The 13,054-nt window shown below is 45.7% G+C and overlaps 2 protein-coding genes across 2 annotated transcripts in view; both read right to left on the bottom strand.

Moving 5' to 3' along the window:
* LOC109860253 (transmembrane protein 132E) overlaps window positions 1-9,019 on the bottom strand; it is a 28,456-nt gene extending 19,437 nt beyond the window's left edge. The window contains exons 1-3 of the mRNA XM_020439223.1: window positions 8,986-9,019; window positions 8,783-8,902; window positions 7,795-8,572 (exon numbers count right to left, since the gene is read on the bottom strand). Of these exons, the coding sequence (XP_020294812.1) occupies window positions 7,795-8,572; window positions 8,783-8,902; window positions 8,986-9,019 (932 nt within the window). The remainder of the gene's footprint in view (window positions 1-7,794; window positions 8,573-8,782; window positions 8,903-8,985) is intronic.
* A 1,510-nt stretch (window positions 9,020-10,529) lies between these two features.
* On the bottom strand, window positions 10,530-12,825 carry LOC109860263 (phospholipase A2-like). Its single transcript, XM_020439241.1, has 4 exons — window positions 12,684-12,825; window positions 12,320-12,479; window positions 11,099-11,251; window positions 10,530-10,781 (listed from the first exon to the last, which is right to left on the bottom strand). The coding sequence occupies exons 1-4, from the start codon at window positions 12,823-12,825 to the stop codon at window positions 10,628-10,630; spliced, it is 609 nt and encodes a 202-aa protein (XP_020294830.1). The 3' UTR covers window positions 10,530-10,627.
* Window positions 12,826-13,054: the final 229 nt, after the last annotated feature.

Below are 13,054 nucleotides of genomic sequence, written 5' to 3'. Positions count from 1 at the left end.
CCACCTTCGAAAGAGCGAATCGTGTGTGTGTGTGTACGCGCGCGCACGCGTATGCGTTCGATAAATACTTCGGCTGAAAAATTACTTTGAATCTTCGAGAATTCTCGCTAACAATTGCAAAAAAAAAAAACAAAACAAAACAAATATGCTCGCGGGATAAGCGCGTTAAAAATGATCGATTATAAAGTACAATCAGTAGGGTATAAGAGATAAAATAAAAAAGCATGTGTGTGCTCGGGATATTATACAACTCACGTACGAACTTTTTCACAAGTGTGTTACTTCCCTACGAAGACTTATACGTCGTGCGCTCTTATAGTTGCGCCGCCGCGCCGCGGTGCAACTTTTATTACTCGTATCACGTCGTATCGATCTCGACCCGCAAGGGAATTCCTCTTTCATCTACCGCATTATTAGCCGCGTCCTCTTGTTATTAAAAATGAACGAATGTACAGTCCTTCACCACGAAGATTTCATTACCTTCAATGGTTATACTCTTTCCGACGACATCGGCGCCGAGCGCATTTTTGCAGTCCTCGAGTTTTCCTACGTCTAACATATAAGTCACAAGGACTTTTATTCCGTATTTCCACGTGTATATACACGTCAATACATAAGACATTTACGGTATTTATATAGTATTTGCGAGTAGCGCATAAAAAAAAGCACACGTGTTTTTTTTTTTGTTTCATCTTTTCACTGTTAATTCTAATGCAATTTTTGTTGCACACGCGCGACGCACGAGGAAGATATAATAAAAAATGAATAATATAGCAATCTTATCAACAGCAAATAGATAGAATGATGGATTGAAAACAGAAGAGATTATAGTATTTGCATGCATGCGCTCAATTGCGTGGCGCGAGATTGCAGCTGCAAAATAAAATCAAATATATATATGTATATATATATATATAAAATATAAATATACAAACGCGACGTGGAGAACTATTCTCCATTCCGTTTTATCACGTCTAGTCATCTTTCTCAATCTTGTCGATTATCTATATAGACTTCGGGTCGAGTCGTCGGACGTATATGGGTATCGGATTTCCATTCGATCGAACACGATGCGCGCACGAGGACTCTCCATGTGCGGTCGTGCTTTGAGCACCGATTCCTCTCTCGGTTGTCATCGCAATAACACCGGCGTTATTATTATACCACTCGTCGGCGCAATGTCGCGCGCAATCCCAGCGAAGCAATTGTCTAAAAGTTTCCGGATTGAAATTTGAGCGCGCGCGCGGTCTCGTTGCCGCCAAAATGCGAAGAAAAACGAATCGGGTTGCTTTATACGTCAATAATGCACGGCGTGCATACTCGCCGATGCACTTTGCGCATCTTCTCGTTCCGCGCATTTGTGCTGCGACACTTCATACGCTCTCTCCCGACAAACTTCGTCGATAAAACGTAGGAAAAAGGAGAGCAAAAAACGAGAGCGAAGCTCACATCAAGAGCGCGCACTTTCGATATTTAATAATTAATTTTTTATTTAACTTCGATACACAGAGATTCGTTTCGAGAGAAGCTGCTGCGCAAAGCGAAAAAATGACGAAACGATGTTTCTCTACTGCGAGAAAAAAAAATTAAATCGCTCGTGACGAGTATCTGTAATGCGCGCGTTTTCTTTTTTGTTTCGATCTCTCGAGATTTTCGCGCAGATTCTCAGAGAAATTCGTGAAATCGAGAGGGAATCGCGAAAGAATTCGCGAGAAACATCGTCGTGTCGTCCGAACGAAAAATTTCACGACACTCGGATCGTTTATCTTCGTCGGGCGGAGTATCACGGCGGACGGAAATAAGACCATCCTTCCGGCGACTTGCGAGAGGGACGTTCTTCTCTCCTCATCATTGCCGAGTTACACGCCAAAAGCGCGAGGGAAGGAGTTCTTCTCGCTTCGAACTATTCACGCTCCAGTTACGTAACCAGGTCATGGGGCCGGTATATCTATCTATCTCTCTCTCTCTCTCTTTCTCTTTGCTCGCGTGTGATAATATGAGGGAAGAGAGGAATGCGCACGAACGAAGAAATGCGTCCATCCGACGCCGCAACGCACAGATATAATCCGCACCGCGATGTACATTGGCTACAGCTACGGTCGACGCAACAAATCAGACATTGTCGTCGTTGTGTGTCGCAACGTGTAAAACGTACAGTTGGCAAAGCCAAGAGATAATCCGACCTCTTCTTTCCTCGAAACGGAGTATGAAAAATGAAATATGTACATTCTTTAAATCCGTACATCGCACTTAACGCATTCGATATGTTTTTATTTCGCGTTCTCTCTCTCTCTCTCTCTCTCTTTCTCTCTTTCGTTTTCGATAAACATGTAATTTTTTTCTAGTTTGTAACGAGGTCGGATTTTATCCGAGACAACAGAGTCGATTGTACAGCCTTGTGAAAAATAATGATTAATGCTTTGATTCCAACGTTATATATTTTTGTGTGCGTGTACACACACACACACAAACGCATAAAATCGGTATATTTTTACTCCGATAATTCGATCCCTTTCGTTCGGGAATTTCAAAGAGTATCGGAACGAAAATAACGAGCGGCGAAAATTGCGCTAAATGACACACAAAATAATAATAAGTATAATTTAAAAGCAAAACGGCGTGCCCGCTATTAGTCCCGATGCATAATTGCTGCGTGCTGAAATATGGAGAATTATCCTCTCCGAAACTAGAAAAATTATTGTGGAAAATATAAAGCTGGAGAAGACGTTTTCTCGCGTAATATAATACCGCAGCCGTATACTTTACGGTGTATGATTTATTTAGATCGTGCATTGTCATCTCGCGGTTTAATGCATTTCCTTAAGCTTTTCTTCTTCTGATTCCGCGCGTCTATATATATATACATCATCTCATTCGGTTTTATTCAAGACGTCGGTCATTCGTAATTCAAAGCTGAAACGAGAATTTTCGAGTGCGCGAGTGCAACGTCGTTCGCTCTCGTCGGACGATACAGAGGAGTAAGCGCAGGAAAAAGAGAGAGCAAACGGCTAATACAAAACTTCTTCGGTGGGCGCCCCACGTTTATACTTCCCGGCTGAACACGACCCGAGAGCCGTAGGGAAGAGACCGGATATTGCCTCTTCAAGTTCCTTCGCCGTATTTGCCGAAGTCGAAGAAGCCGGCTAATTCGTATTTAAGAAGGCGCCGCTGGTACCTCCCGTAATAACTCAATTTGCCTTTTTCCGCGGAAATCGCGGAAGCCGCGTTTCTGCTGCTGCGCTCTTTTACCGCTTCTACCTTCTAGCCCTCTTATCGCTCGTTTGCTATCGTTGAAGCGTGGGAAGCTTCTTCCCCTTGTATGCGCGCGCGCGCGTGTTGCCATAACGCGGAGGAATTCGAATCGCGGAAACGTCTGCGAAGGGAAAACGTGACATTTTCCGAGACGTCGCGACATAAAATATTCCTGAGGCGAAATGTCGCTCCGAGGCGAAGTCTGATTTGTTGCGTGCGCGTTTGTGCAACGCGCGCCCGATTACGTATATATATAATATATAATATATAATATATATATATATATATTTCCGCGAGAATCGTTATAGCGTGTCACATAGGGCGAATTTTTTATTCGCGGTCAAGACTATATGTAAGATCTTCGAATACAATATGCAAAATATCTTTCACAAAGATACGACGAAGAAATGCGTTCCGCGCGCTATCGATATCTTCCGAGCGGAGTTGGATAAAGTTTCGTATCGTAATTAGTTACACAAAAGGCGAAGTTGCGGATTCACGCGGATGCCTTCCGACGAAATTTCGCCCACGTCAGATATTATACGCGATCTACGCTTCTCTTCTCAACCCCCGTTGTGGCGCATATTGCGGTGCGCACCGCGACGCATACCGCGAGTTATACATACACACACACACACACACACACACACACACGCTATGTGTGTGTTAACTTTGTTTCCCGTAATCATACTAACGGCAGCAGATACGCGCGCGCAGGCGCGTTCTATACACACGGCGGGAAGAACCGCAATTTCCGGGGGTGTTGAGCGCCACACAATTTAAACATACAAAAACACAAGTACAATTATATCATTGCGAGTTCGCCCGGGGCTCGTTCCTTTTTCTCACTCCCGGCGATTAATTTACATATCTCTCGACGTTTTAATTGTTTCGACGCGGATCTGAGATCTTAATTAACACCGAGTAAATTAAGTCGCGGAAGAGAAAAGGTGTCCCGCGCGCATACCCGTTCTGCTCGAAAAACAAAACGCACGAAATGTCAATAATTTATTTTCGCTTGTGTGTAAGCACCATGTCGTTTGATAGTGCAAATTAGTCGCGAATAGCGCTGAAGAAAAAGTCATGTCACGCAAACGGAAAATATCATTTTTTTTGTAGCTGAAAATAATTAACGACCGAACTATACGCGGAAATAAGCAAGAAATAGTGGAAGGGCCATACGGGAAAATGTGGATATACATGCGCACATACATATCGGATCGCCGTTAAACACCGGTCGAGCGAGCGAGGCGGACCAATTACAAGTTCCAGATCAAGTTATTTCCGCGAGCCTATCTCGGCCATTTACATACAAATCGCCGATGTGCGAACCACCGTGGAAACACCATCGAGCGCAATCCGGAATGTATGTATGTACGTGCGCGCGCGCATTTTCACGTTGACGAATGACCAAATGTCGCTACGCGGCTACGCCATTTATTCAATGACCGCCTCCTCTTCTACCGTATCGATGTTTTCGGGCGATCGATCGATTCGATAGGGTAATCCGGAGGTCACGTACGTATGAAGAATATCATTTCCGCAGTGGCGACACACGTTCGCGCGTCCGAGAAAAATTGCGAGAAGAATCGAACTTCGAGATTTACGCTTTGCGCGCGTAGAAATTGGAAATATAATCCGTGGAAAAATGATCGTTTCCTTAATTCGCACGCGTGTACAGGTGAGAGAAAGCGCGGGTATCTCTTCGAAATATATATGTTCTGTGTGTAAAGCAGCCGCACACACATGCACACACATACAAATTGAACGACGCAATATCGCAGAAGCGGAGGAAACGGAGACCTATAGTTGGAGCCCGGCTTAAGAGGCGGGCGGCGCGTAGGAAATCTACAGTTTAACGCGGCGCTCGTAAGAGAGCCTTAGATTAAGGTTGCGAGAGACATAAAAAGCGGTGTAAAGCTCTTCCCCTTTCTCCCGCCCTCTCTCTCGTCGACGCGAACAAAGGCTACGATTAGCTCTTAGCGAGCTCTTTAACGCGTGAGGAAATTTTCGCTCGCCTCGCCGTTTTTCACCCTCGAGGGCTTTTCCTTGCGCAGGGTAATTCGCGTTTAAAGAATTTAAGAGATTCGAATGAGAAAGAGAGAAAGAGAGAGTTCTCTTCTTTCGGATTTTTTTTTTTTCGTGTTACCGGAGAAACACACCGGTTAAATGAAACGACGTGATGGGAAAGCGCGAATAAGAAGAGGGCGAAGAAAGGGGATGGGGACCGATGAACGCGCGCGTGTCGCGTAATATGTAAACGCGCGCGTGTTATTACGTTACATAGAAACGTGAAATTTTGATTGAAGGTTTGCACCCCGCGGATATGATCCGCAACAATGTAAATCGAATATTTGGGAAAGGGCTAACTGTTCGCGAAATTGTACAACAATGGCCTAGAACAACTATTGTTAAATTAATAACGCGCGTGAGGGCTAAACGTTACAGCATTGTTGACGTGATAATAGTATATTCTATCGCTGTATATTGTTACATATAATGAGAGCCACACAAAGCCAAACAAAACTGGGAACGAAAAAATAAATAAATAAACTTTAAAAAAATACTTGCGTAACAATATTACGTGATGATAATAATAATAATAATGAAAAAGCGAGTTGTAAATTTGTTGCAAAACAAATTCAGTAATTTACTCTTCAGTTTTATTATGCAGACGCGACGCGCTGCAACGCTGACAAAAAGAGGAACGAGAATTATTATATCCGCGACTGTGCAACTCTCTTTGTTTTAAAAATACTGATAATACTTGCTCCTTATTTGAATTTTTCGAAATAAAAGACGCGTCAAGGCTGCGTGTCCGATTATACGCGTAAACAAAATCTATCGCGTTTCTGTTCTAAAATCGTATCGGGCGCAAAAATTGCGAAAGCGATCTCGATAACCCGCGATCTCTCCGTAAAGTAAGTAAGTCCACGCTACGTATATCGCTACTATACTTATCTTGTTGCGTTATCGTACATACATCGTGGCATTTCGAATATAACGCGAAATAATAAACACACACGAGAAGTCACGCTTCGAGAAAGCGTCTCGTTGTAAAACTTTTATTTTGTTTGCCAACAGTTTTTTCAGTCCGATAATAGCGGCGATAAGAAACTAAAGTTTTAACGAAGGACACGTGTAGAAAAAAAAAAAAAAACTTGCGTTACGTATAAAATAAAACATAGCGCACGCTTATGTGCACTCCGAGACAAATTGCAATGACAACTTCACGAGAGAGAAAAGTCAGTTTTAAAAGAGTAAAAAAAAATCTCGCGCGTGTGTTTTACATAAATTTTAGAATCATTCGGGCGAGTGCAAAAGTTTTGATGAATTTCGTCTTAGAAAAGTGGGCGAAGTAATTTGATTGAAAACGAAATTTATTGCGCGTAATGACAGCTAAAAGTGTGATCTTTCCAACCGTGTGTGTTACAACACACACATGTTTGTGCGTGTAAGTGCTGCTTGTGTAAAACCGGATCGGTCGCGACATCTTTGAGAAATCCGTTAAAACTTTCGCTCAATGCGATAAATCTTTTCGAGATACGTAGTAAAAACGGAAAAATCCAATGAAGTCATTGAAGAATGTTAATCCGTTCTCGCGGTATATTCGCGCGATCTCGTGGGAGCTAAAGTGCGGCTAAAGTAGTTTAATTATGTAAGACCTTCTACGCGCGGCTTTGCGAAGCCGTAGAGTGCCATGCGCCTTTTTTCTAGCAATTGATATGGATTTCGCGCGGCTTACAGTCGCCGTTACCCAGTTCACCCTCTCTCTGCGCGTGACACGTCGTCTTTTTTTTTTTTTTTTTTTATAGACCGCGGTAACCGCAATGTCTCCCCGACTTATAAACTATATCGGTTCAAGCGTTTTCTTGATTATTCGCTGTAAAAGGCATATAAATTCCGGACGCAGCACCGCTCGTATTTTCCCAACAACGTGTTACGGAGCCAACGACCGCGTTTCTCACGCGGATTGCCCACGCGGTCTCTGGCGCGCTCGGGTAGATATATATCCCTCGTGTTGGTCGCCCCCGTCTCGAAACTTCCGAGTGCTTACTAACAACAGCGACTACGTCCGCAAGCTTACTTGACAATTCATCCAATTAGGAAATTTCAGTATTTCCCTTCCCGACCTATCTTTCAACCGTCCTGAAGTGGTCTTCTCTCTCTCTCTCGAGAAAGAAAGAGAAAAGGGGGGAAGGGAGAGTCTTAAAACGATTTCCACGAGATGTACGCGAATGAAAGAGAGTTGACGAGAGAGAGGTCGATCTTTTCAATAACGACGTTTCTTGTGCATCAATCACTCGTATATTTGTTTGAAAGTCAGATCGGCTAGATGTAAACGCGTTTATCGATCATTCTTGAGATCGTTAATAAAACACATACACGGGGACTACTCGGTATTTTACCCAAAAAGAAACATTCAATTTAAAAGTATGTTCCAAAGATTTTAGTAGAATAAAATTAGGAAACTTATTTTAATTCATGTCTGTTTGATAAACAAAATTTCTTCTCGACAAAAGTTGTTGTTTCCGAACTCACCTCAGATAAACCGCGATGATCATTCGTTCCTGTTGCGAGTCCGTTACTTTGACGGGATGCAGAAACGCCGGAACGTGCAGCCTGGATCTGGGATAGAGCGGTCCGTGCGGCACGAGCAGCGTCAACCAATCGTCCGCCCTGAGTTCTTTGTAATCCGCCCTGTTGGGCGCCAGGGGTATCTGACCCAGAGGAGTCACGGGCTGAATTTGCACCCTGGGTCTGCAGTAGCCCGATCCGTTGCTGTCAGTCGAACTACCGCCGCCGCCGCCGCCGCCGAGTCCTCCACTTTCTTCCGTGCGCGGTTCCAGCACCGAATAAGCGACCTGGACCAGCCGGGGCAGACTCTTAACGACCTTGACACGACCGGAGGCGTCGGGCGGCGGCAGCGGCGCCCACCAATCGGCCGGTATGGTTATCTGAGCGAGGCACACGCCGTTCTCGCCGTCGGGGCTGCAGGCTGCCGTGAGTGTGGAAGATGTGGAGGAAAACGACGAGGAAGAGGAAGTCGAAGAGGAATAGCCGCGACTCGCCAGGCTGGCGTGCAACACCACGCAGACCCGCTGATGCCGCGCCATCAGCAACTGCCGTCTACCACTGGCCTCGCTGCCGGCGTGGAAGAGCACCCTGAGCACCGGCGAGTCGCGCGGTATACTGTTGCCGACCAGATGGGCCGACATGTCCAGATGACGGGCGCCAAGCTCCTGCGCGTCCAGAATCGTCGCGGCCGTGAGATTGCGTCGCGTTTCCGGTCCCGGCAGCGCGTCCAGCGGATCGGGAACTATGTAGCGCGCCGGCACGGTCTGCTTTGTGCTAAAAGGCCCGTACGTGGCCCGCACCGACACCGGCTCGCTCGTCTGGAAGACGGTGAACTTGTCGATCGAAAGGACGGAGCCGGGCGGCGGCGACGACGACGACGACGATGACGACGACGACGACGACGACGACGACGATGACAACGCTCCGCCCGAATTGTTGCCGCTCGACGCACCCGTCGACAACGCCGGAACGGAGTCCGACGTGCCGCGAGACGGATAATATCGCGGTATGTGCTTCAGGAAGAATCCGCCATCCTTGTTCTCAAAGTGAACCTCCACTGAGGCCGCCACGTCTGAAAGCAGAAGAAAAAGGACTCATTGAAAATGCGAATTCCACTCTCCGCTCGCTCTTTAAAATCAGATAATGGGTAATTACACTTGCTAATTGCAGGTATTACGACGCGTGACATTTAAGCTGATGTTAATTTCACAAGCTGATATTAATCCCCGCGGAGATATCCAAACAGAAGGAGGAAAAACGAACTATCGGAAAATACATAAGAGGATTGTTTAAGGTGAAATAACAAGTTCTGATACAAAAGTTCCACAGATTTGTTTTTTTTCTCTTTCATACATTCTCCTCTACTGGTCTCTATTTTTTTTTTTTTTTTTTAATAAAAAAAACTTATAAATCTTCCTTGTACATATTTCCATTCTTGAAGGGTATTAGCGTGGTTCTACATACACGCCCTCGCAAAACGGCGCGACAATGCACGCGATTTCCTCGGCAATAAATCACGACGTTGAACGGCGAAGTCGACAATTTTTCCTATCGCGTCGATAGTACACGACGCGACGAAGAATGGAGTCGCGCCGAGAAAAGTTGGCGCGCGCTTACGCGCATCCGAAAGTTGGCGCAGGTGAGTGGAGAAGTTGTAAATCGGTGGTACGGGAAGTAAGTTGGCGCTATAGTTCGGTATCGAGAGAGAGAGAGAGAGAGAGAGAGAGAGAGAGAGAGAGAGAGAGAGAGAGAGAGAGAGAGAGACAGAGAGAAGCGGATGGCGCGACTGCGCTCCCATACGGACATAAATTTCCAAGCAAATCCCGAAGTAAGCGCCAGCTGCCCGCACGGCCTCGCGTAAAATGGAAGGAAAGCCTTTGGAAAAGCGACGAGACGAGGCGAAGAGAGAAGGCGAGCTCTCTCGATTCGACCCTCGTCCGCTTATCTCCCGCCCTCTAGGCGCACCATGAACCAGCCCCTTTCTCCGCTTCGTCCGTGCTAACTCGTCGTCTATTTTAGCTTCTGTTTTTTCTGATCCGATAACAGGCGATTACGGCGAAATGATTTAGTGAGTTTCCGCGCCGGAAATTTACTGCCGCATCGCGAAGCGGATCAGGTAAGATGCGGGGAGGATTTTTTTAAGAATAATCAGTAGAGTGTACACACACACGCGGTGCTCTTCGCAAGAAAAAAATATCATTGCGTGTTGCTCTGCCGCGATGTTCTTCTCTTTATCGCATATTTACGTTCACATACGTTTAATTAATGCTGTTAATAAGTTTTATTGACAAAACTAAGCGACCAACACGAAGTGTTGACCTTTTGTTGCCGGACGACAAATCTCCGTGCGCAGCGCGCGATGCCGTGTGATCGCCAATGTCGTTTAATTGAATTATAAATAAAACGTTTTCGCGCAGTTAGAGGGATTTTGATTGGTGCGCGTTTAACCCTTCGGCCCGAGGGCCGAGCAACCCTCGTAATTTTTCGTCAAATAATCATTTCATATCTTTTGACGTGCACACACATGTAGACGCGCGCAAGTGTACACACGCGCGTCTCTCTCTCTCTCTCTCTCTCTCTCTCTCTCTCTCAGCGATTTATTTACGCAACGGCGAGACGCGAGGAATGGAAAACAAATGAAGAGACAGACGGGAATATAAAGTTCGCAAAAGCGGTTTTATTTAAGTATGCTGACAAGCACGGTCGAAATTGGAAATTTCGCACAACGATTGTGCGCGCGTATGACGAGTTTCCCTTCCGAGTGTAGGGATCTTCCTCCCGCACGCGAGATGGATCCCTATCGGTCATCCGTCGACAAAGCGCCGTGATCGAACGATCGAAGACTCCTCGTTGACATCAAGCGGCTGATTTGGTACGGGGGCACGTCGAACCACTGGTATATCTTCGGTTGGCTCTGGTCCAGCTCGTACTCCAAACAACGCCGAGGAGTTCTGCCAAGAGGTCGTTAACACGTGATTCTCACAAAAAGTTTCGAAAACGCGATTCGAGCCGCGTGTTCTCTCACCGCTCCCTCCCCCTCCCTCCCGAAAACCAATATCGTTGCGCGAACACGTTGCGCTAACACGCTGTTTATAAATTTGAAGCGACATAATATGTGGCGCATATATACGTACATTAAATAGAATTGCGAGAGAGAGAGAGAGAGAGTTGAGAATCGATGAATCTATTGAGCGGTATGCGTCCCCTGACCCTGATTTGAAAGTCGAGCACCGACTCTCGCGAAGTCACTAATACGCTTACGACTCACAGCGAATGCCGTTTGCAGCCGATGATGGGGTGGTCTTTGCGGAAGCACTTCGTGTTTAACACGCTGAAGTAGATGAGGCCGACCTTCGTGCTAGCGAACTCCTCCGAGTTATGGAGACAATCGTAGAACCTCTCGTCGCACGAACAGTGCACCCTGATTTCGCACAACGTTTCATCAGATTATTCCTTACAGAATGCCTTCTCTTCATTGTTTTTTGCGCTCATTTAAAATTCAAATTACTTATACGATCAACGTTGAAAATACGTGCGCGCGCGCGCGGTAATCTTTTTATGAAAAGAAGTTTTTCGCGTGCTGTATAATTAAAGAATTCGGCGCGAGGGGTGGATTAAGCGAAGGTTCACTCTTTAAAGCGCGAGAAGCCCGTGTGTCTGAACTGAAGCTTACAAATTACAAACTGAAGTTTCGCCCTTGTTCGAAATCCTTTTTCTCCGCTCCCGTGTTTTATTTTGCATTCCGGAACGCTAACGGGAATTATCGGTCTGCTAAGCCAAACCTTGGTAACAACAAATAGTTTCTCATCGCGTACAACACATGTAAACGTCGAGAATAGTTCTCGTAAGAACGATTGATCGGTACCGAGTTGCGCCTTTATCCTTCCTGCGCGTTGTACAGACGTGATCGTGAAACAATATGTTTGCGTTTGTCGTAAATAAGTTTAGATTTTTTCTCGTTAAACTTTTAGCGTTCGCAACATCTTGGATTAGAACTCGATTATCGTAATCCGAGAGTGTTTAAAGACGCGCATTGCGCAACAGTTTTTTTTTTTTTTTGTTACCAAAGCCTCTCTCGCAAAAATTTTTTTCTGTTCCCGCCGCAAGAGAGAGAGACGAAGAGATAATAGCCTATATAATTAATACACAAGTTCGCAATAATGCACGGCGTCATTTATCAACGTCAAACGTCAACCGCAACTATAGCAAGACACGCACGAAACTTGGGTTAAGTGCTCCAGTTGCGTGAAACTCACTCGACAGAGACTTCGCTAAGGCAAGAGACTAAGTTCATTGACTTTCTTTTCCAGAAACTGAACTCTCTTTCCCGCGCGGCAATGAGAGATTCGACAAAAAGAAAAAAACGGTGACATTTTGTCACACAAATTTCTCGCTCAATATCGCCCGAGAGAGCGTGTATATTGATTTTCTCTTTTATCGCGCGGATTTCATTGAAACGGGAGACACATTGTGCCGAGTCAAAAGTCACCTAGTGTAAAAAGCGGTATTGGTCAGATTGTGCTTCGTCTCCGCCGCCTCGAGCACATCCTTGCAGTTATCGTGTTCGCGGCAACACGCGTCGGTCATCTTGAACTCGCCCAGATCGTCCGGACCGCTCGCGACGTTCCCGTCGCCGCACCATTTTGTACCTGATGGGACAATTCAAGCCAAAGAAAAACCCGATAGAAAAATGAAACTTTCTGATACCACGACTTCACACACGACAGCAACTTTTTTCCATGAATATATATATATATAATAGACGTTACAATAATTAAATAACCGATATTTATATCGTTATACTGTGTGACGCATTTAAAAACTAAAAATATATATCACTTTTTTTAAATCACCTGGAAATATGAGAGCCGGTTCGACCGACGCGAACACGTCGTCGTTGTAATTGCCGCTGCTCGAAGACAGGAACATCCATCCGCGAACGTTCGCGAACAGATGCAGGAGCACGAAGAGCCACGTGATAATCGACGAAGTCATCGCGACGAAATCTCACGATCGTTTCGGCAAAGGACGGAAGTAAGAAAGCTCCTTTTATAGGTGCGCAAAGAACGTTCGTGAGCGTGACCCACTTCGTCTTCCCCTAAGTCATCTAATCGGCCGAGTTACGCCCTGCATGCGAAAGTGGCATGACGAACCTGCTGCGAACGTCGTGCTTAGATAACCGCGTTCGCGTTTCCTGCGACGAAATTAATCCGCCGCGCGATAA

This window comes from Pseudomyrmex gracilis, unplaced genomic scaffold (assembly GCF_002006095.1).
Source record: "Pseudomyrmex gracilis isolate BER0280 unplaced genomic scaffold, ASM200609v1 scaffold_354, whole genome shotgun sequence".
Taxonomy (NCBI): domain Eukaryota; kingdom Metazoa; phylum Arthropoda; class Insecta; order Hymenoptera; family Formicidae; genus Pseudomyrmex; species Pseudomyrmex gracilis.
The sequence above is the reverse complement of the archived record's forward strand: the minus strand, read 5'-3'. Positions and strand labels throughout refer to the sequence as shown.

Coding starts and splice junctions, on each gene's coding strand:
- LOC109860263 (XM_020439241.1), bottom strand. CDS start 12,825: ATGACTTCGTCGATTATCACGTGGCTCTTCGTGCTCCTGCATCTGTTC. Junction 12,480..12,683: donor ACCGGCTCTCATATTTCCAG/GTGATTTAAAAA, acceptor TTGTCCCATCAG/GTACAAAATGGTGCGGCGAC. Junction 11,252..12,319: donor AATACCGCTTTTTACACTAG/GTGACTTTTGAC, acceptor GTGCGAAATCAG/GGTGCACTGTTCGTGCGACG.